General features: G+C 44.7%; 2 protein-coding genes across 14 annotated transcripts in view; one reads left to right on the forward strand and one right to left on the reverse strand.

Moving 5' to 3' along the window:
* Nucleotides 1-8,080: 8,080 nt before the first annotated feature.
* CDKN1C (cyclin dependent kinase inhibitor 1C) lies at nt 8,081-10,106 on the reverse strand. The gene is made up of 3 exons (XM_050953767.1): nt 9,497-10,106; nt 8,961-9,078; nt 8,081-8,477 (listed from the first exon to the last, which is right to left on the reverse strand). The coding sequence occupies exons 1-2, from the start codon at nt 10,086-10,088 to the stop codon at nt 8,966-8,968; spliced, it is 705 nt and encodes a 234-aa protein (XP_050809724.1). The 5' UTR covers nt 10,089-10,106; the 3' UTR covers nt 8,081-8,477; nt 8,961-8,965.
* Nucleotides 10,107-10,336: 230 nt separating this feature from the next.
* Nucleotides 10,337-21,566, forward strand: part of SLC22A18 (solute carrier family 22 member 18) — a 224,632-nt gene continuing 213,402 nt past the window's right edge. For 11 of the 13 annotated variants that reach the window (XR_007774503.1, XR_007774502.1, XM_050953712.1 and 8 more), the window contains exon 1: nt 10,337-10,433. The gene's annotated coding sequence lies outside the window, so the exon portion shown is untranslated. The remainder of the gene's footprint in view (nt 10,434-21,566) is intronic. The other 2 variants (XM_050953710.1, XM_050953709.1) reach the window with 2 other exon arrangements.

The following is a 21,566-nucleotide window of genomic DNA, read 5'->3' on the forward strand; positions in this document are numbered from 1 at the left end:
GAGACTAGGTTTGTGCACCAGTAGTAGTCTCAGACATAGTTTGTCCCATTCCACAATGGCTGGCCAAAATGTTAAAACCATTTAAAAGGGATTCTGACAAGTAGAAATCTAGTTAATTTAGAAAAAAGAGCCCTGGGACTACTTGCATGAGAGAGAGAGAGAGTTTTCAGAATCAGGATACCCGTTATAACTCTGATGGGGGAAGTGACAATCTATAGCACCATTTTGGCTTACCACAGTTACTTGAGAGGGAAGAAATCCCTGTCCATGATGTAGGGCTAAGCAATACTAAAAATATGCTAGCCATATTTTGAATACTAACTTGCTTCTGTTTAGTGCTTCAAGTAGAACAGTGCCTATCCTGCTTTATGCTGCATTAAACCAACTAGTTTGCTGAAGAAACCATGTAAAGCATCCAGTTCATGTTAATATATATAAATATCCCATCATGATCCAAAAGGCATTATTCCCCCACCCAGTCAGTCAAACCAGGCACTGGCATGCAGCTGTAAATTTGGAGGAGAGGGGGTGTTATATAATAAAATGAGTGGCTTGTAGATGCATCATCCAATCACCTATGCAGAGAATGTTGTTACCCACACACATACCAAACATGTGAGCAATACTCTATAGTTTCTTTAAGGTCTCAAATCTGCTCAGCTTCTTCATACTTGGCCCAACCCTTTTCCTCTCTCTCCTCATGGCCCCCACACGTTGGGGGTTGTTTATTATTTGTATTATGGTAGCACTCAGAGACCCAAACAAAATCAGGGCCCCGATGTGCTAAATCCTGTCCTTATATGTGTTTGGGAGACAGTTCCTTCTCCCAAAGAGCTTACAAGTAGAAAAGAGAGTGGGAGAAGAAACAGAGGCATAAAGAGATGAAATGACCCACCTATGACACAGTCTCCCCACCTGGCTCCTTATCCAATCTGTTTCCCCTCAACCTATAGGATCCCAGTCCCCCTACCTCACTTCCCTCCCTGTTCTGTAGTCCAGGCCCAGTCTACTTATCCAGCCAGTTGCAGTCCTCATCCCAGATCCCAATTCCCAGTCCCCGTTTCTTCAATTGAGACATCCCCACACTCTCTAGTCCCAGTTTCCAGCCTCTCTCACCAGGCTCCTTGTCCCAATCTTCTACTCCTGCCTCCCCCCAGGTTCAGCTTTTGTCCCCTATGTATTTGAATCAGGCTGCTTCTTCCTCTAGTGCTGCCTGGGCCCAGTTGAAAGCACAGGAGATACAATCTCCCTGCTCTCAGTTCTGGTGCCCAGACATGGCATAGTTTATAGCAGCCCAGAGCAGCAATTTCAGGGAAAGTCCTGTTCATCCTGGGGTTGCAGAATGCTTGGTGTAGATGTAATCTTTAGGAAATTTAGCTACTAAAATCTAAGAAGTCTATTGAACATATGAAAAATGTGATCTTTCAAAGGCTTTTAACTTGGCCAAATATGGGTGGATTTTCACCAGCAAAAGGCACATTCCTGACACAAAGGCCATCCACCTACCAAATGTCAAGACCTTTCCTCAAAACATGAGACTGGTAGAACTTTTCAAAGAACAGTTAATCAGAATTTTTTAAGATGGGCAAAACAACATTTTTTTCCCCCAGCTCATTCTTGGGAATGGCTAATCTGTTTGGGTTGAACTTTCCCAAAAATATTCAGACTTAGACAAGACACACAGCATTAAAGAATTCAGTTCAAACAGTTTGATGAAGTCAAAAGCAACATAAAACAGGATCTTCTTATGGGAAGTGTCAGGCAACCTTAAAAATAGAAAGAACAGGTGTACTTGTGGCACCTTAGAGACTAGCAAATTTATTTCAGCATAAGCTTTCGTGAGCTACAGCTCACTTCTTCGGATGCATAGAATGGAACACACAGGAGAAATTTATACATACAGAGAACATGAAAAGGTGGAAGTATGCATACTATATCAATTGATTAGACTCTTCCTGTTGGTATGCATACTTCCACCTTATGGAAAGCTTATGCTGAAATAAATTTGTTAGTCTCTAAGGTGCCACAAGTACTCCTGTTCTTTTTGTGGATACAGACTAACACAGGTGCTACTTAAAAATAGTGTGGGCATGGCAGAAAGCATCACCTAAACACCATTGTTTTGTATTAATTCCTTTTCTTTTAGGGCCTGAGTCAATGTCTATTGAAGTAATTAGTACTATTTATTTGTATTACAGTCATGCCTATGCCCCTTCAAAATGAGATTGGGACTCCATTTTGCTAGGAACTGTAAAAGATAGACCCTTCCCCAAAGAGAGTTTACAATCTAAATATACAATAGGAGGGAAAAGAGGTGAGGTGACTTGTCTGAGGTCACACAACTGGTCACTGGCAGTGTGTGAAATAGAACAGAGCTTTCCTAAGTCTAAACACCAGTTACCTACCTGTCCATTGTTTTCTATATGGGAGACTCTTCATTGGGAATCTCTCCAATTATCTCAATAGGGGGTGGATGAGGCCTTTACATATTACTATTTGTGTCTGTGCATGGAGGAGCTACCTTGATATATACTCTCACAGAGGAAGAGTAGAAATTAACAGATATTACCCTATCCTTTGGGATCATCTTTATTGCCATTTTGTATTTATATTTAAATTTTGGGAAAGAAACACAACCTCAGTTTTGCAGGAATGAGGCCAGTGAAGAAACATCTGGTGTTTACCCTATATTCTGTGGGAGTGCAGCAAAAGCTGACTACTTCATTCAAGCAAGTCCAGCTGCGGTCACCTAATTACTTCTTTACATGTAGACAGCAGAACAGTTTTCCTCTCCACCTATTTCTTTTTCTTCACCTGATCATTAAATTTCCCTCTTGCCTCAGCTTTTTAATGCAATCAGCATGCTAAGAAATCTGTCACCAAGGCAGATGATACATTTGGTGTGAATTGGATGCTTACAAAGAAATTATCTATCTTGGTTCTTAAATGTTGTATGTTATTCTTTAAAAATTGAAATGTTTTGGCATGTTATTTATACTGGATGTTTCCTGCTCATTGAAGAGAGATGATTATTTGCTTAAAAAAAAACCATTTCCCCACCTTTAAGTGATATAAACACAACAAGGTTTGGGGGAAAACAATTAAACCTCTCCAATAGTTTTGATGTGAAAGGAAGCTTTCTAGAGCCAACCATATTGTGAATTCCTCTAACTGAAATATTTTAATTACTAATTGATAACGCTAATCCTTTAACCTGGATAGTTGGCTTGATGGGTGAAAGAGCGGCATCTGGGGGTGGAGAGCCTGCCAATAATTGCATTTCATAAAGAATTTCCTCTAACGAGTTTCCCTTTAATTTTCCTGCAGTGCCGTTTCCCTTTCGAAATGCACTGCAGGATTCTCACTTCAGGGTACTCTGAATGATCGAATCGCCGAGATCTGAAAAGAATAAATCCTCACTCACAGATCGCCTACTAGTAAAAGTGCACCACCACGTAGCCCTCTGCATTGAAAAGCTGAGCGAGTTATTTGGGTTGCTTTGCTCTTCGGTCTAGGTTCAAGAAAGCTCAAATAAGCATCTGACTTCGGGCAGGATTTGCATTGCAGAAGCAATTTTATGAAGCGCCTTATGTTTGTTTCAAAAAAATCTCTATCCTAGAATCCAAGCTGGAATGGTTTGAAGAGTAACTGTTTGGCAATGAGGATTAGAAATCTCCCCTCAATTTCCCCTACGTATCCTGGTGATAAAGGGCACTTTAAAGTCCCTCTCACAGTCAATGAGCTTCAGTTAAATATTTCAAGAACTTCTTTACATGGTTTCCTCTGATGCATGTACTGTTGGGACATCTGTCTTCTGTACCTAATAAAGTAGTCTAGATTTAAAATGAACTTCATTGGATTGCTTTGAAACTATAGGCACATATGGCTCATAATTAGCTGGATATCTCTTATAGTTAAATGATTTTTTTTCTCTCTCTGCCCATTCGCATCAATAATAGAAGCAAACAAAGTTCCAATTGTTCCCTGTTGCGGGACATTATGTGCCTGAATAAATGGATGTTGGCTGTGTCTACATGGATTTGCCATATGGCTACAAAGGCCAGAAGAATAGGGGCAGTGTGCTTTGTGATGGGAATAAGGAGGAGGCAGTGCCAAGCTGGGTGGAGCAGGGGATTCTAAAGGAGAAGCAGGGCTCCACACCTTCCAAAAGATAAGAAGTGGGGGGAGCAAAAACTACAAAAAATATTTTTTTACCACAAACGCAACACCACGTCATTCAGATAGAGGGCCACTCTCTCTGGTGAATTACAGGCCCTGCCGGGAAAATAAAATTGCATGGTGTTGGCGGTGCGGGGCGAGTCGAGGAGAAGATTCATAGAAACAAAGAGACTGACTAGAATCAATTGTGTGTGCGCAGAGAAACGCTCTGTGGTGGCTTCTGTAAAAGTGAGCGGACACGCTCGTTGTGACTCTCCCATTCTAGCGCTCCAGACTTTCCCCTGCGCTTCCTGTTAGCAGGCCTTCGAAACAATCGCTTTGGGGTAAAGAAACGAGCGTTTAATAAAAATAAATAAACGCCAACGTTTTCTGCCTCGGGGTGGGTTTTTGCACCTTTGTGCAAACTGTGGCTCCGCCATCCGAGGTCTTTGAAGGCTACAGAGAGTATGGATCTTTCATTTCAGAAGGTCCTTTATTAGTAAGACGCGGAGACAATGGAAGTCCCAAAGGCACCTGCTTCCATGAAAGCAAGAGAAAAGCCCATAAATCCTGGAGGATCCAGCTGCCTCCCTCCGTGTATTGTTGGCATTTAATAAGAAAGGGAAAAGCTATTTTTTTTCTTTTCAAAGGGGAAAATCGTTTTGATCGGGGCCCATTGATGCAGGCATCATAAAATAAATCTAGTTCTGATGAAGTGATCATATCGTTTTGAGGTAATCAATGTTACTTTTATAGTGCGAAGCTTTTCATAAACTTCAACCCTGGCAGACCAGACAGAGCTCAGGGGGGCTCGGACGATTGCCTTTGAAATAAAGGTGATTGCCTTTCAGGCAAAACGTGCTGGCCGCTGGAAGCTTTATTCCTCCTCCCTGGCGTCGTGAAATGATGGTTTTGATAGCTTCGGACTTCTCTGCACAACTGCTGCAGGAGTGCATTGCAGAAGGCTGCAAAGCATGTGAAACCGCAGTCCTCAGCCAGAGGGGCCGCGGAGCTTGTGTTATTTGGGGATTTTGCAGGAGCAAAGGGAGGGAAAAGAGGAGTGTTTGAACGAAAGCCAGGGCTAAACCGGCGGGGGGAAGGAATGAATCGGGGACGTCTCCTTATTCTGACTGGGCAACCCGGATCCTTCTGCACCAGTCCCGGATTCTCTCCGCTCTCGGACCCTGATCTCTTGCTTTTTTTCCCGGTCTTTGCCCTGTCTCCAAATCCTCCTGTGTTTCCCCAGATCCCCACACAGTGGATCAGCTCAGCTAAAGCTTCCCTCGCCTCCAGTCACTTTTCTCCCCGCCTAAGGTTAGCCCAGGATTTAAGACTGCGCCCCTCTCAGCTAGCGCCGAGATACTAATTTGGGAACCGCAAGATTCAGCTCAGCTGTATAAATCAGCAGCTGGATTTAAATTGAGGGGGGGGGGCAGAGATTTCAATTCGCCAGATTAAACTACAGCGATGTTTAGAGGGGAGGAGTCGAAAGGGTCACTAAACCACTTATGAGTATTTTATAGGTCCGTAAAGGCTAATATAATCCAATCTCAGAAATTACCGTAAAAACCAAAGGAAATTCAGCTGCTAAAACTCCATGTAAGCGTTACCTTAAGAGTCTGCGTTAAACCACATGAGTAAGAGATTTCAGATGGGCAATGCGGGTTGATTCCTCATCCCTACGTGTGAGTTAAACCTGCTGGAACCCTGGCTGGCATTTGGCCGTCAACTCTGTCAGGTTCCTGGTAGTTTACAGCGTTGAAACGCTGCCTTTGCAGCCTCTTCTATGCTATGGTGTTTGTTTGCACCGATATTGACAGTTTAAAAAAATTACGAAACGTTTACTAGGAAACGTACTGATCGACTACACACATTCAAACTAATTTTTTGTCTTGTTTATCTAACTACACTATGAGCTACAACTTGTGTGTATATGTTTGCAAGTTAGGCAAGTGCAGAAAATCCTGAAAATAATATCCAGCCATTCAAAAGTGGTAAATCAGATTTAAAGAAAAATTAGTGAAAATATATAAAAGTCACAGGATACTATGCTTGGAACACTTTTTAGACCTTTGCAACCTTCCTTCACACTATATATATATATATATATATATATATATATATATATATGTGTAATACTCTGTGCCTGCCTGGATTGTGAATAATTTCCATGTGTAGATTTTAAAGTGGGGATATTTCCATAATAGTCCCCCATGTTTTCAGTCTTATCAGGGCTGCAGAGGTAGTGTACTTAACTGAGAGTAGGTTGTGATATTTGTCCATTATTGTGACAAAAAAAGGCAGTAAAATATTAATACTAAAATGTTGATGTATGGGTTTTTTTATAACTAGACCCTATGTTATAGTTAACAGCACGATTGTATGTTACCATTTCTATTATAAACTATATTTTTCAGGATTTATAGCTTACTCATAAGCACATATTCTCGATTTAAATTGCCATACCAGGAAGCACGTCCTTGCTATTAAGATGTTTTGTGTTCCAATAAAACAGGAAATCAAATCAAAGCAAGTTAAGGGTTTGTTTTTGAAGTTTACAAACATATATTGTTGGGCAAGAAGCAGTTTTGCAAGAGGTCTTTTGATGCACATAATACTGTGATGCCAGATAATGCAGTGTAACACTTTATATATATTTAAACTTTTCTGAACAAGAGCAGAAAAGCTCTGTCTATTGTGTCAAAGATTAAGAGCTCCCTTATGCATTGACACAGCAGAGGAGCCACTATGGTTTATCATTCCAGTGACCCCTTATTTACAGATCAGTGGAAGATTTTTTAATCAGACCATTCAACTTGCAAATAGCGTGTGGGTGTGTCAAAGCTTGGCACACGCCAGTGGAACCTGAACTGCCTGATAGTGTCATCCTACAGTTTCACTTTGGGCAGATTTAACCGCAGAGTAAATGAGTTTAAAAAACAGTAGCCATTCGAGCTAATTTTATATGCATGGCAAGATGCTTTACAAACCCTCCCCACAAAGAGCAAGCATGAAACAATGTTAAAAGGCATTGTATTGAACACAAATTCAGTATTCTCCTGGATTAAATGGGCCAGAGCTTTGTCTTGACCTGTAAGTAAATGTTATATCTACATGAATTATGAAAGCCAGGCTTGAGGGATTGTAACTTCTTGCTAATGTAGTATATTTTAGATTATGGGAATCAGATAATTGGTTCATGCTAACTCCTGCAGTGGCTACAACCCTCCTGTTTTAGGGGAAGATAAACTCCTCCAGACCACTGACAGCTAATCAATTGTGTACTACTTACAATATATGGGGGAAGAGAATTATCCTTCTAACAATCTTCACCACTAGAAAAAAATCTATTATGCTATGCAATATGTAAAGGATGAGGAGCAATGTGTGTGTTTGTTTTTTAAATATTGGGTGGTGGTGTGTTGCACATTTTGATCCTGTGTTTCTTTATACTACCCTTATGTTTTGAGCACCTTACTTTTTACAAAGATATGGAAAATGTCCCTCTACCCCAGCAGCTATGGAGTATGAGAATGAATGAGTTAGTGGAATTGAGAGACAGTGTCAGTTCTAAGTTTATACAGGTGTTTTCTAATGTTTGTAAACTATGGCATTTCCTGTCAGTTGTGTTCCACTAAATGTTTCTTTAATACTTATTAACATCTATAGATTTTGGACTCTTTTTTTTTTATTTGAACTGTGGCATTATTTGCAATGGCAGTGGTACAGAGTGGCTCAGGAACCATTGAAACAGATTTGTCTTCAAGTAAAAACTAAATTTTGTGAATGCAAAAAAAAAAACCCTATAAAAATAAATTTACACATTTTGTAAATAAAAGCAAATATAGTGCCCTTTGGCTTAACCAAAAGAAAAAAACAAGACTATTGGGTGTCAACCAACATTATCCACATTTGACATAAATAGAAAAGATAAGTTAGTATAACTCTTTAAAAAAAATTTGTACAAATATACATTTTTTTGCACTGAGATCAGCAAAGATTAAACATTTTATATAAATGACTTTAAAGCTTTACACTTCTGGCCAGTGTACTCACATTAGGCATAATACATTTATATATAAAACGCAATACATTGCACAGTTGTACATTAACACTGCTCCGTCTGTGGCTGTAGTCAGAGTCACTCTCACTGCATGCAGTTCCTCGTGGGGGAGAAGGTATAGGGAACCCAGATCTTAATCCTCCTTGCTCCAGATCTCGTGAGAGTTGCCCCTTGCCGAAGTGTGGGCAGAACAGCCGCTAGGCCATGCGCCTCCAGAGACGAAGCAAAATCTCCCTTAGGTGTCATAGTGCAAAATCTGAGGAGAAAAAGGGGGGTGGTGGTGGAAGGAAGCAGCCATATGAATTTCGTGAACACGCACTGAAAGCAAGCGCGACTGCCGCTCCCAGCAGACACAGAGCCCCCGGCGGCCACAAAATAAATCGGCAGACCCCGCCCCATCCATCTCGGCGAATGAGTCAGCGAAACCAGTTCCTTCCCCGGCCTGATCTCACTCAGCACCGGGGGGGCTTGCAGAGGGGCTGGGCGGCCCTGGCTCACCCCGGGAAGTGGCTTCCCTTGCGTTGGCAGAGCGAGGCAGCAGCCTGGCCCGGCCTCCAATGGGAATCGCCCCCCAGCTGTTTGGTTCGCAGCGCGCACGCCCCGCGGGGTCCCCGCTTCGCAGCGCCGGGCTGGCCACTGCCCTTCCCCCCGCCCCGCAGCAGCGGCCGCCCTCCTCCTCCCGCGGCTGGGTTTTGTGAGGAGGAGGCCGCGAGCTGTGGTCCCCGGGGAGGGCGCTCACCTGGTTCACCGCAGCCGCTTCCGGGGAGTCTGCTCGGCGGGCGCAGAGGCGGGACACCCGCCGGGATGGTCGCAGGCCGCCTTGGCGTCCCCCGGCCTTTTCCGCTTGACAAAGAAATCTAGGGAGCAAACCCAGGAGCGGGGCGTTACACACACGCCGGCCGCCACCTACCCCAGGGGCGGCCCCCGCGGGACGGACACACGAACGTGCGGCGGCAGCAGCCGGGACCCGCCCTGCCCGGGCACCCGCACAACAGCACACAAGGGAGGCGGCGAGCAGAGGAGGCCTGGCGGCTCGTGACTCCCCCTCTCTGCCTCGGGAGAGGGTTGCAGCTGGGTCGGGTTTGTTTACTTCGCCGGCCTGCAGCGCGCAATGTGCTGTGTAAGCGTTTCCCCAGCGCGCTGCGCCGCGAGCCTTTTCGCAGAGCGAGCGATGCCCGGGGCCCTTTAAAGCGCCGGGGCAGGCGGGGACACTTAAGCGCAGAGAGCCCCGGGGGTGCGCGCCTGTGCCGTGCTCGGGGCGTGCCTCTGCCTTACCTGTGATGTGGGCTGCGCTGGAAGGCGAGACCCTTTTGAGCGCCGCTGGCGCGCAGGGTACGGGTTTGATTGTAATCCCTGAGTGGTTGTTGAGCTGATCGGATCGGTTCTCCTGGTTGAGCCGCTCTTTGCCCCCCGCGATAGTGCTTTCCGAGGCGGCCGTCTTACCCTGGGGGCTGAGGGAGGACGCAGACACCACCAGCTCCTGCTGAGAGTCCCTGGGGTTAGCCCCCGCAGGAGTATCCAGGTCCCCCAGAGGTGGCTTGGACCTGACCAGCAGCACCGGGAAGCGGCACCTCCCGACCTGCAGTGTCTCTCGATAGAAAGCGGGCACCGAGCCTCCCTCCACCTCTTCCCACTGCAGCCTGCCCGGGCCGTCCAGCGGGGTGTCGGTCTGGAAGTTGTAGTCCCACCGCCTCTGGTCATCCTCGCTGATCTCCCGTAGTTTGCTCTTCAGCTCCCGGCTCAGCTCTTCGTGATCCACCGGGCCAAAGAGGTTCCGGCAGACCCCCGTGCGGGCGTGCAAGGGGAAAGTCCTGCGGGCGGCCAAGCGCTCCAGAGCCGAGGCGCTGGAGAGGTGCACGTTGGACATGATGGTCCCGCTGCTGCTTTGCCCAGGCAAGGCAGGGACGCAAACGCGGTGCTCCTGGGGAGAAAAGGGCTGTGATTTCCACCCGTCCCCGCTCTACGTGCAGGCAACGAACCAGCCTCGGAACCTCTGCAGTCTGCTGGTGAGCTTGGGGCTGCCTCGCTTTTAAAGCCCTCACCAAGTCAGAGCAAAACATCTATTAGCATAATAGTATTTCTCTTTAATAACACTGCTGCCATTGGTGGAGGCTCCTCCGGTCCCTTGGGTGTAATACCTCGATCTCCGCTCCCCATTGGCCGAAGGAGAAACTGTGGCCGGGCGCCAAAAGTGGCAAGATCCCTGCCATTGGTAAGCATGACCTGTCAGTCTGAGTTATATAGGGGCGATTGGGAGGGGCGGGGGTTGAGATTTAAAGAGAAGGAGGTTGAGTAACGTGACACCCAGCCTGCAAGCAGTTCCCTGCCCCCTTTGTTTGCAGGCTGCGGTGGCTGGAGCTGCTGCTACTGCTGTGTGATTGCTGTTTTTTTTTTTTGTTTGTGTTTTTGCCTTTTTAACATTCAGGAGCCAGTCAAAGAATGGAGTCGCTGGGTTTCCTAGGGAGGCGATGCTTAGATTTGTTTAATTTGGACTTTTTAAAAAGGCAAGTGGGTATAAAAGAAAGGGGTTTGAAGAAATCTATATGTCAGTATAAGAAACAAGACGTTATCAGGAAAAACTAATAAAAAACAAAGCTAGATATATGCTGATTTCAAAACAAGGGAAAGTATGTTTTTTAAAAGGCTTTTTTATAGTCACTTGAAAGTAATAAGTTACTTGATATGTTTTTGCACTACAGAGTAGAAACACTGCATATGAAAACCACAGCTTTTTTTGCCTGTCTTAACTTTAAACCCCATATAATACATACATGTTTGTCTGCTGTAGATGAGCTAATCTTACTATTGTGTTGCCAGGAATCAGCTGACTTGTGCTTTGCATTGTCTGCCGATCATTGCAATCACTGCTTTTTGTTGTGATGGGGGTGGGGGGAGAGAATCTTACAAGGTGCTCATACCATAATGGGCTTTCTTTAATGCTCCAGTCCTCTCCACAGTGGCAAACAAGGGAAAAGATCAACTTTACGGTTGTTTGCAGGTTAGGGAGCTTTCTTCTCACTCCTGCACAATGCTAGTGCCTGGATGAAGCTTGTGCCTCTGACTGGCTCGCTCTCTTCTTCTTCTTCTTCTTTTTTTCCCCCTGCTTTCATAAGAAGAGTGAGGGGGATGAATGTTTGTTTAATTGCATGTGAATGTGGTGTTTGTGAAAAGTGTTGATTTGATTGAGCAATGGAGACTTAAGTCCTGTCTCTATCCAAGAAACAGGTACAGAGCAAGAAACAGTCAACTGTTTCCTCTCAACCCTGATAATGGGGAGCATTCTTCTTAATGTGGCAGAAGATGATTCAGTTTTCATGTGCTCTAGGACCAGTAGTTCCCAAACTAGGGCATGACTTAGAATCATAGAATCACGGAATATCAGGGTTGGAAGGGACCTCAGGAGGTCATCTAGTCTAACCCCCTACTCAGAGCAGGACCAATTCCCAACTAAATCATCCCAGCCAGGGCTTTGTCACACCTGACCTTAAAAACCTCTAAGGAAAGGGATTCCACCACCTCCCTAGGTAACCCATTCCAGTGCTTCACCACCCTCCTAGTGAAAAAGTTTTTCCTAATATCCAACCTAAACCTCCCCCACTACAACTTGAGACCATTACTCCTTGTTCTGTCTTCTGGTACCACTGAGAATAGTCTAGATCCATTCTCTTTGGAACCCCCTTTCAGGTAGTTGGAAGATTTGTTCAGGGTAAGCCCTGGCAGGTCGGGTTGGTTTGTTTACCTGCCGCGTCCGCAGGTTTGGCCAATCACAGTTTCCAGTGGCCCTAGACTCCTACGTAAAGAGAAATAGTCAACATCCAAGTCCAGTAAGGGTCACAGATGTGATCTGAGCAGCACAGAGCCTACCAAGGACGTATGCAATGCTATTCCTCAGGGTACGTCAACACTACCTGCCGGATTGGCAGGTAGCGATCGATCTCTCGGGGATCGATTTATCGTGTGTAGTGTAGACACGATAAATCAATCCCCGATCACTCTCCCGTTGACTGCTGATCTCCAGCTCAGCGAGAGGCGGAAGCAAAGTTGATGGGGGAGCTGCGGCGCGCCGTGAGGACGCGAAGTAAGTAATTTTAATTCGATCTAAGATGCGTCGAGTTCAGTTACGCTATTCTCATAGCTGAAGTTGCGTCTCTTAGGTTGATCTCTCTCCCCCCACCCGCCCATGTAGACCAGGCCTCAGGCTGAGGAGCAAAAGGAGGCTACAGGCAATTTGACCCCTTGAATTCAGCATTTTCTCATAGCCAAGGTACTGACCCTGCTCAGTGATAAAGGTCAGCAGTTGTTTAATATAAAGAAGCTAAAGCAATTAAAGTCTTCAGACTGAAGACCCCTCATTTCCATGTAGCAATTTTCTTTACAATTTGGTTGTGCAAGACACAGATGAAGCCACAGGCAACTTTTCCAGGATAATATAGGAATCCCACAAGAACATGACCAGCTCATGGTACATATGGATCAGTCTTGTAAGGATCACAGGAAGGGTAGGATAGTTCCCAGAAGGCATTCAAAGGTAATTTTTAAAAGATGTCTGAAGATGTTCTGGTCTTGTCAGATATGCTTGAACTCTTAAGTAAACTGGAGTGGAATCAGCTAGCAGTAGTATTGGGGGAAATGTTACTTTATGGATTTTTCTCATTGAAATTGACCCCAAGAAGAACATATTCCATTTGGAAGATGACCTGCAGGCCAAAGAGAAACTGTTCAGTGAACTGTTCATACAAAGGCTATCTTGGTTCTTTGGAACGAACAGTACACCTCATTAGACAACATGGAGGTGTCAGAAAGGTTTTTGATAGGGAAGGAAGAAGCAGAGGTCATTCTCCAACAAGGCCTTTTGTGGCAACAGATGAACCCAATATTATTTCCCTTTACTTAGCAACCTTTCAGGGGAGCTTCATGAATGAGTTGATTGAAGCCAATTCAGCCTCAGCCTACAGATGAGCATTACATGGGTATCCTTTTCATAATTAGTCCACTGGCAAAAGGGGGCAGGATTCATTCTCTCCTCACACTCCACCCCCCAAGACTTGAGAAAAGACTTATTTATGAGCCCTGTTTCTCAGAAGCCCCTTACCAGAATTTTTCCTTCCAATTAGTTTCACTAAGGCAGAGGCTAATTTGCTCTACAGCAAGAGAGGGACATTCAGTAGGTGCTACCTCCATTATAGACCTTTCTCAGCAACCTGTTTCTGCTAGGAAAGAAAACAGGACCATCTGACAGAATGACATATACTGTTAGTGACCTATGTCAAGGGTAAGGGCATCTCTCGAAAGGATTCTTTTCCAAGGAAATTAGATGGTGTGCTTCGGTCTCAAAGATATATACCTGGCATTTCTGGTTGAAGTAGGCTCTGAATTTTTTACAATCCAGCAGAGACAACAAAGGCAAGCAGTTCACTTGCTATAATTCTTTCTAATATTAGCCTTGTGGTGCTTCACAAAAAAAAAACATCATAAAAATGGTGATGGTACTAGCCTGGGGTTGCACAGTGTATTTGCACAGGTAAGGAAAATTATAAGAGGTGGTGTAAGTTAGCTCAGTACTAGAGGATTAGTTACAGTTTACAAGCAGTCTCTCCTGATGCATTTCCAAAATGCAGTATATAGGAATGGGATACTATCTCTTTAAACAGTTTGTGAGACCTCCAAAGATCTCTGTGTTCTATATTTGAAAAACCAGGCACAGCAGCACGTGTATATGTAACTAGACCTTCTGTATATTTAGTAAACATGTTATTTGGAATCCCACTGTGTCTATATGATTTCTACATATTACTTTGTTGTGTGAAAAGCAAAAGACAACACAGGAGTTAACATTTCTGGGCTTGTCTGTTGATTCCTCCCAAAGACTGCTAAGACTTCTGTCTTCCAAGGTGTGAAAAATAAGAAAACAATGAGGTGTTGCATATGGATTTGGTGTCAGAGAGAGATTAGCAGACTCCTAGGCATCCTCTCTGCTTCTGTCCGATCTTCCCAGGCTGCCTGCACCATCTGTAAGTTGGAAAGGGGTGTTCAATGTGAATGGATAAAGTACAGGGAGAAAATTCACTCTATTTCTTCAGACCAGAGAAGAACTCGAGCAGTGCTGACAACTACGTATTCAGACTTGGAACAAGAAGGTGGTATTCAAGTCAGTCCAAGACAGGGGGTCTTGGAGGGAAGCCACATGACCATGCTAGAACACTTAGCAGTTTCATTCAAGAGTCCGATGGGAGGGTGCTGTAACTCCATTGTTGTTTTCTGTGCCCACGGTTTAATACATCTGAAGGAATCAACACACACCGTGCAGACAACTATTGCTGGCATTTAGAAGATCTGGGAATTTTCTTTCAAAACCCAAATTTCAGCCAGCAAAGAGAACTTTCCAGGGTTATCTAACACAGTAGTGATTTACATGTTACTTCGGGGATGCTGATATTTAGACCCATGGAGGGAAAGTGTATTCATGGATTGCCCAATGATTGGGCCTGTGGGGGCAGTCTCTTCACCTCCCATCTCACCTGTCAGCTGGAACAATTGTATGGCTGGAGTCCAGATCCAAAGGCTCTGGTGGTGGATGCACACCTGCAATAAGACAATTACCTTCCCTAATCCCACTTCTTGCATCCTTTTGTCATGTTGTCTTGCATTGTGACTTGTGCATTAAGACAAGGGTAATGAGAGTATCAGTGACTTCACTGTGATAACTCTCGGCCATGGTACCCAGCTCTGCTGGCACTAACTGTGCCCATCCTTATCTTCCTCCAGGAGATGGAGAACATCCTGGCTGACCTGACATGTTCATGCTATTCTCATGAATGTAAATGTAGTTTACTGAATTCATAGACTGTAAGGCCAGAAAGCATGATTATGATCATCTAGCCCAGTGATTCTCAAAGACAGATACCCATATCCCTGGGGGTAAGCAGAGGTCTTCCTGGAATTACATCAACTCATCTAGTTATTTGCCTAGTTTTACAACAGGCTACATAAAAGGCACTAGTGAAGTTGGTACAAACTAAAATTTCATACAAACAATAACTTGTTTATATTGCTCTCTCTATACTACATTTCAATGTAAATGTAAGTACAATATTTGTATTCCAATTTATTTATTTTATAATTATATGGTAAAAATGAGAAAGTCAGCAATTTTTAAGTAATCGTGTGCTCTGACACTTCTATATTTTATATCTGATTTTTGTAAGCAAGTAGTTTTTAAGTGAGGTGAAACTTGGGGGTACGCAAGACAAATCGGACTCCTGAAAGGGGTACAGTAGTCTGGAAAGATTGATCTAGTTCAACTGTTTGTATAACATAGGCCAGTGGTCCTCAACCTTTTTGGCTGGCAGGCGCCAGCCGAAGGACCACTGCGGCGGTGGAGCACCCGCCAAAATGCCGCCGAATTTCGGCAGCATTTTGACGGTGACGCCTCTCAATGATGTCGCTTGCCATCGACAAGCGGCGTCATCGAGAGGCGTCCCTGCCGAAATGCCACTGAAATTCGGCAGCATTTTGGCGGATGCTCTCCTGGAGGCCAGGACGTGGGCACATTAAGATGCCCGGTGGGCACCATGGCGCCCGTGGGCACCGCATTGGGGACCACTGACATAGGCCATAGAATTTTATCCAGAAATTTCCTGCCATTAAGCCCTTAAATTAAGGTTGAACCACAGCATATCGTTTAGAAATTTCTATTCTCTCTGTTTCAGGAGAAGAAAGTATTCATACTACTTAGCACAATTAAAGTGCAGTGATGGTCTGAACGACATCTAGAAGGAATGGCACATTTTTACCCCAAAGACCTGCACCCTGGGTATATTCAGAGCCCTAAACTGGGGACAAAAATACTTTTTTAAACTGTCTTTTACTCCTGTTAGCTGTGTTGGCTCTGCAGGGCTATGGGAGAGGGAGCTGGGCTCTTTTCTGCCTCATGCATCAAAACAGTTGGGAATACATAACTTTTGCTACTTAAGACTATTTCTGTGTGAGAAAGAACCCAGTTTGTCAGAACCCATGTTGAGATTTCTGGGCTGCCAGTTAGGAAAAAAAACTCTTTTACATTGTAAATCAAGCAAAATTGATGAAGTCATTGAGACAACAAATATAGAACCCAGATCCTGTTATTTTAACAGTCGCTTTTCATTACTAGACTGCACTTTAACCTCCTCAGTGGCCATTTTGACAGTATGTTTGTATGAGTAAGATGAACTGATCGCTATGATATATTGTCACAAAAGCACCAAACAGTCTTCCTCCTTGTGGAGATTCCAAAAGTAGTCCTCCTAGGCATGAATGGTCTAGTCCGGGAGGCACAGTCAAATAAAGAAACAAGTCTTTAGACTGTCAAGTTTAACAGTATGTCTACACAGCAGAGCAAAATCCAGGGCTGGCACGTGCCAGCCGAGCTGGGCTCGTGGGTTACAGGCTGCAGGGCTGTTTAGTTGCTGTGTAGACTTCTTGACGCAGGATGCACCCTGGGCTCTGGGACCCTGTGAAGTGGAAGGGTCCCAGACCTTGGGCTCCAGTCCAAGTCCAGAAGCCTACACAGCAATGAAACACAGTGTGAGCCTGAGTTGGCTGGCAAGGGCTAGCCATGGGTTTTTCTTTGCCATGTAGACAACCCTAAAAGGCTTATGTGTCAAGCTACTTTTCAAGGGTACCTATTAAGTGTAAAGTTACTGTATTTATCCAAAATGCATTGTATATGAAAACTCCAAATTTGAAATAACCCTACACACGAGACCTTAATTTGAAATAATTATATCCGCTAATAAATATTAGTTGTTTGTCTATCATATACTTGTTTCTCATTATGTATATGTACAGGAATACTTTGCAGTTATACATTTACACTAGTAACATTTCATTGTACCCCTGTCTTTCTTGATCTGCTTAAAGAAACCAGGCATAATCAAAGTTCAAATACAAGTAAAATATTTGGTAGAGGTGGTCAAAAACTTTTCATCAAAGGTTTTTCAACAAAAAAAAAGCATTTGGAAATTATACAAAACCTTACATGCTCAAAACTTTCTGATTTTGCGATGAAACAATTAAAAATTGAATTATTTTGATTTGGGTTATATGGAATCAAAACAGTTTTTGGTTTTAAAGTGGGGAAGGAGGAAAGCCCACCTTTCCTTTTTGATGCCATTTGATTTGAATTGATGCATTTTGTTTGTTTCAGATTGCTTTGTTGAAAAATTGGAAAATTCCATAGAAAAAATTCAAGCCTGATGAAGTTTTTCATTTTATTAATTAAAAAAACTTTTTTTTTTATGGCAAATGATTTCCTTTTTAAGATCAGCTCTGATATTTAATCCTGTCTGAATTCACTAAGAAACCTCTTCACTCTTTATTGTTAACTGGTTAGTTAAGCAGGTTTACATCATTAGAGCAGAGCAAAGCAGCTAGTGAATCTAGCCTAGTCTGTTGCATAGTCCACTAATGCAGCTTTGGCCTTAGTAGGCTCCTCCTTCTTAGTAATATCTTTTCTGTTAGATACAGAACTTTTAATAGATAGGAATGATTGTTAAATCCAATAATGCTCTTGGAACCTGGCCTGCAGCCATTACCTTAGAATCTTTAATAAGTTTCAGGATTCTCTGTGTAGCTTGTTTTTTCTGTATATTCAGCATACCTTACTGGTATATGTTGTGAATTAGAAAGCATGATAGAAAATAATAATTTAAAAGCAATTCCTTGGACTTGTTTACTATGGAAGACGGCACTGTTTGTTGACTTCCTATGTAGTCATCTTTGACTGGAGATGAAATACTCCATTAATTATTAATCTGGTTCAGTCCTCCATTTGTGTCCGTCCTCACCAACATGCCAAGATGTCACTTTAAAATATACGTATATAATTTTTTGAATTCTGTTCAAAGTGGATTTGTTGCTTTTTTCCTACTATCTTCTGAGGTGAAAATGATGATTGACTCTAACCATTACTGCTCTTTGTCAATGCTCGCACTAATACCTATTTTTAAATTCTGATTTTTAATGTTCACTTTGGCTCTCTACTTTTCTTGCACCAAGAAGGTGTTCTTTTTTGGAAGAACTGTAGGATGATCACTTCTTGTTTGGAAGCATATTCTAAAGTTTAAGTAAAACACCGTGTTTATGCCTGGTGTGCTAGTAACTCAAAGTCTTGTGCCAGTTCTGGTGGAGATTTTTCATGTCATCTATTGTGTCAATTAAGCTGCTTCTTATTTATTATATTTTAGGTGTATTTTGAAGCTCTAACTGAGATCAGGGCCCCATTTTGCTAATCACTAAATTCTTATAGTAAGAGACAGTGCCTGCTCACAGAGCAAATAGACAAGGCAAGCAAAGGGCAAGAGTGGAAACAGGTGAAGTGACATGCCAAAGCACTAACAGCAAGTCAGTGGCAGAGCTAGGAATAGAATCCATGGCTCCTGGTTGCTAATGCAGTGCCCTTCACGTTGGACTATGTTGCCTGTCTTTAAATTATACTACTGCCACTTCCGCTTGGTGTCCATACAGTTGATTAACATAGCAGTGTTGTAACAAGGGTGAGGTGAGTGAGGCACTTGCCTCAGGCACACAAAGCCGAGGGGCACAGAAAGTGGTGGAGAAAAAGGGGGGAGAAAAAGCTGCTGGCTGGCACAGAGATATTTATAATCCAGGTGATCTTCCCCCCCGACCCCACCTGCCCTCCTGTGCCTCCCCTGAGTGTCCCCTAACCCCAACTTGCTTCCCCCGCCTTCCCGGCCTGGAGCAGAACAGCTCCAGGCTTCCACCCTGCAGCTACTGCTGCCGCAGGGTCCTAGTGCCCCCCATCTCCCTTCCAGAGCAGACTGTCTCTGAGACTGCTCTTCCCCCTCAGACCCTTTCATTTTCCAATGGAAACCTCCAGCAGCACAGGGGGTCCCCCTGCCCACAGTCACCACTCCTGCCCCATGCTGGGCAAGGAGGCAGCCCCATCCCTCACCATCAGTGAGGCTGCAGTCAGGGGCAACAGCAGGGGTGGAGGCACAAGCAGCACCACCCGGCACCCACCACAGGGGAGGTGAGGGAGATTCCTGGACCTGAGAGGGGCCCTAGGAGCACATGCAGTGAGAGTGGTGGGGGTGAGTGTGCTGCTGGAGGGGGGGCTGCTCCTTCAGAGCTCACTGCTGCTGGCAGGGAAAGGGCTGGAGGGAGTCCTCCTCTCTGGCCCCTGTCCCAGAGCAGCCTGCCTGCATCCCAAACTCATCCCCAGCCCTGCCCCACTCCAGAGCCCACACCCCTAGTCAGAGCTTTCACCCCCCACCGCACCCTCAACCCTCTGCCTGAGCCCTTCCAGCACCCCAAACACCTTATCCCCGGTCCCAGCCAGAGCCCTCACCTCCCACACTCCTACTCTCTCCCCCAGCCCTGAGCCCTCCCACACCCCAAACTGCCCATTCCCAGCCCCAGACAGAGCACTCATCCCTACTCTGACCCAGAATCCCTCCCACACTCCAAACCTCTCATCTGCAGCCACAACCCACAGCCCTCACCCCTGCACCCCATCCATCTGCACCCCTCCCATCCCCAAACTCCCTCCCAGAACCTGCACTGCCTCCCACCCCCAAACTCCCTACCAGAGCCTGCACCCCAATCCTACCCCTACCCCAGTCTAAGGCCTGCACACTAGACCTCCCCCTCACCCAAACTCCCTCCCAGAGCCTTGGGCGGGTGAGAGGGTGGAATTTGGGTGGAGGCAGGTTCTGGGCACCACCAACATTCTACAAGCCTGCCACCCCTGATCCTGCCCTGCAGACCTGAACTCCCAGCATTCTCAGGACACTTGCTGATCCCTAGTGGCCACTGCTGATATCCAGCACCTCCGTCCTCTCTTAACCTGTAAGTCCCTCTCGGAATTGGACCTGGACTGGAACCAAAGACCATCTTGGAAGCAACATTACCGGCCCAAGCAGTCAAAAATCATGAGCTGACCCCCCAAAATCAGAGGCTCTACTGCCACCGCTTCATTCATTCTTCAGCAGCAATTCAGTGGCAGGCCCTTCCCTCCAAGAGGGACCCGCCGCCGAATTGCTGCCAACGAGCCGCCCTGCGGGAAAGCACAATTTTATATTCTTGCCTTGGGTGCAAAAATACCTAGTTACATCTCTGTAACATAGACTAATATTTGATAGGTTTTCCTGCTTACCTTTTCAGACATCATGGCTCACAGTGCCAGTATTTACTGGGAGGTGGGGTGTCTTGTTCTTGGAGGTTATACTCAGAAGAACAAAAATGGCTGCTGCTTCTGGTTTTACATTATTTTTTGACCAGAAGTGTGAGCTCAGAGCAGGGCTTGTAAATTGAGCAGGCATGATGTGCTTTGGCTCTGTTCCATCCCAGGCTTGTAGTGGGGTCTGACATTCTGTCAAGTTTTAAAGATATCCTGCACTTGACCTCATTTAAAAGGGATTTGCTGCTGAGAAAAATACTGTCAAATGCAGGAGTAAAATCTCAGTCTGGATTCTGGCACTCTAACTGCCACACTCAAGGAAAACAAAATTTTGGCCTACCTTTCCCTCCCCCCAAAAAAGAGGGAGAGGGGAGAGAGAGAGAGACATGAAGCTTCCCCAGGGGAATGTGTGTGAAGAGGATTCCTGATAAATATTCTGGAGGGCAGAGATATGCAAGAACTTAAATCAGATATCACAGAAGGTCCATTTTATTTTAGTGCTTGGAGTCTGAAGTCCTTTGTTTAGTCACAAAACTAATAAAAAAGTGTAAGCTGGGTGCAGTTTGCATGCAAGCATAGAATTATAGCCACGAGCTTTTTATTTCCCTTGTCAAACAACATCTATTGGTGTCACTGTCTATCCTGGTCAGATGATTTAGATGGGTATCTTACATAGGTGGTGACAAAATTTGGTGCCAGAATAAGAGGGAGAACATTCTGTGCGAAGGATTATGGTTAACTGTGTTGTGGTGGTAAGTGCCAGGATGTACTTCATAGCCTTTGCTTTTAGTAGTTCTAACGCAAATTATGTAGTTTTCCTTTGTTATGATATTAATATTATTTATTTATTGTTTATCATTCTTATCAAAGAATTTGTGCTAAGGATTGGTACAAGGAGCCTCCAAGGATTATGTTCCTGTTGTGATTTCTACCAGTGCAGCAGCCTGAAGGAAAAGATAGGGAGCAAGTGATTACCTTTTACCCTGCTCTGTTTGTTCTAACTCAGCAGTTCTCAAACTGTCGGTTGGGACCCCAAAGTGGGTCGCAAACCCGTTTTAATTGGGTCACCAGGGCTGGTATTAGACTTGATGGAGCCCAAGGCCAAAGCCCGAGCCCCACCACCTAGGGCCAAAGGCCAAGGCCCATCACCTGGGGTTAAAGCCAAAT

Source organism: Gopherus flavomarginatus, chromosome 5, assembly GCF_025201925.1.
Source record: "Gopherus flavomarginatus isolate rGopFla2 chromosome 5, rGopFla2.mat.asm, whole genome shotgun sequence".
NCBI classification, from domain to species: Eukaryota; Metazoa; Chordata; order Testudines; family Testudinidae; genus Gopherus; species Gopherus flavomarginatus.

Excerpts from the sequence above, each read along its gene's own strand:
- CDKN1C (XM_050953767.1), bottom strand. The coding sequence starts at position 10,088 with ATGTCCAACGTGCACCTCTCCAGCGCCTCGGCTCTGGAGCGCTTGGCC. Across the intron at positions 9,079-9,496 it reads CAGCGCAGCCCACATCACAG|ATTTCTTTGTCAAGCGGAAA; the intron begins GTAAGGCAGAGG and ends TTTGCTCCCTAG.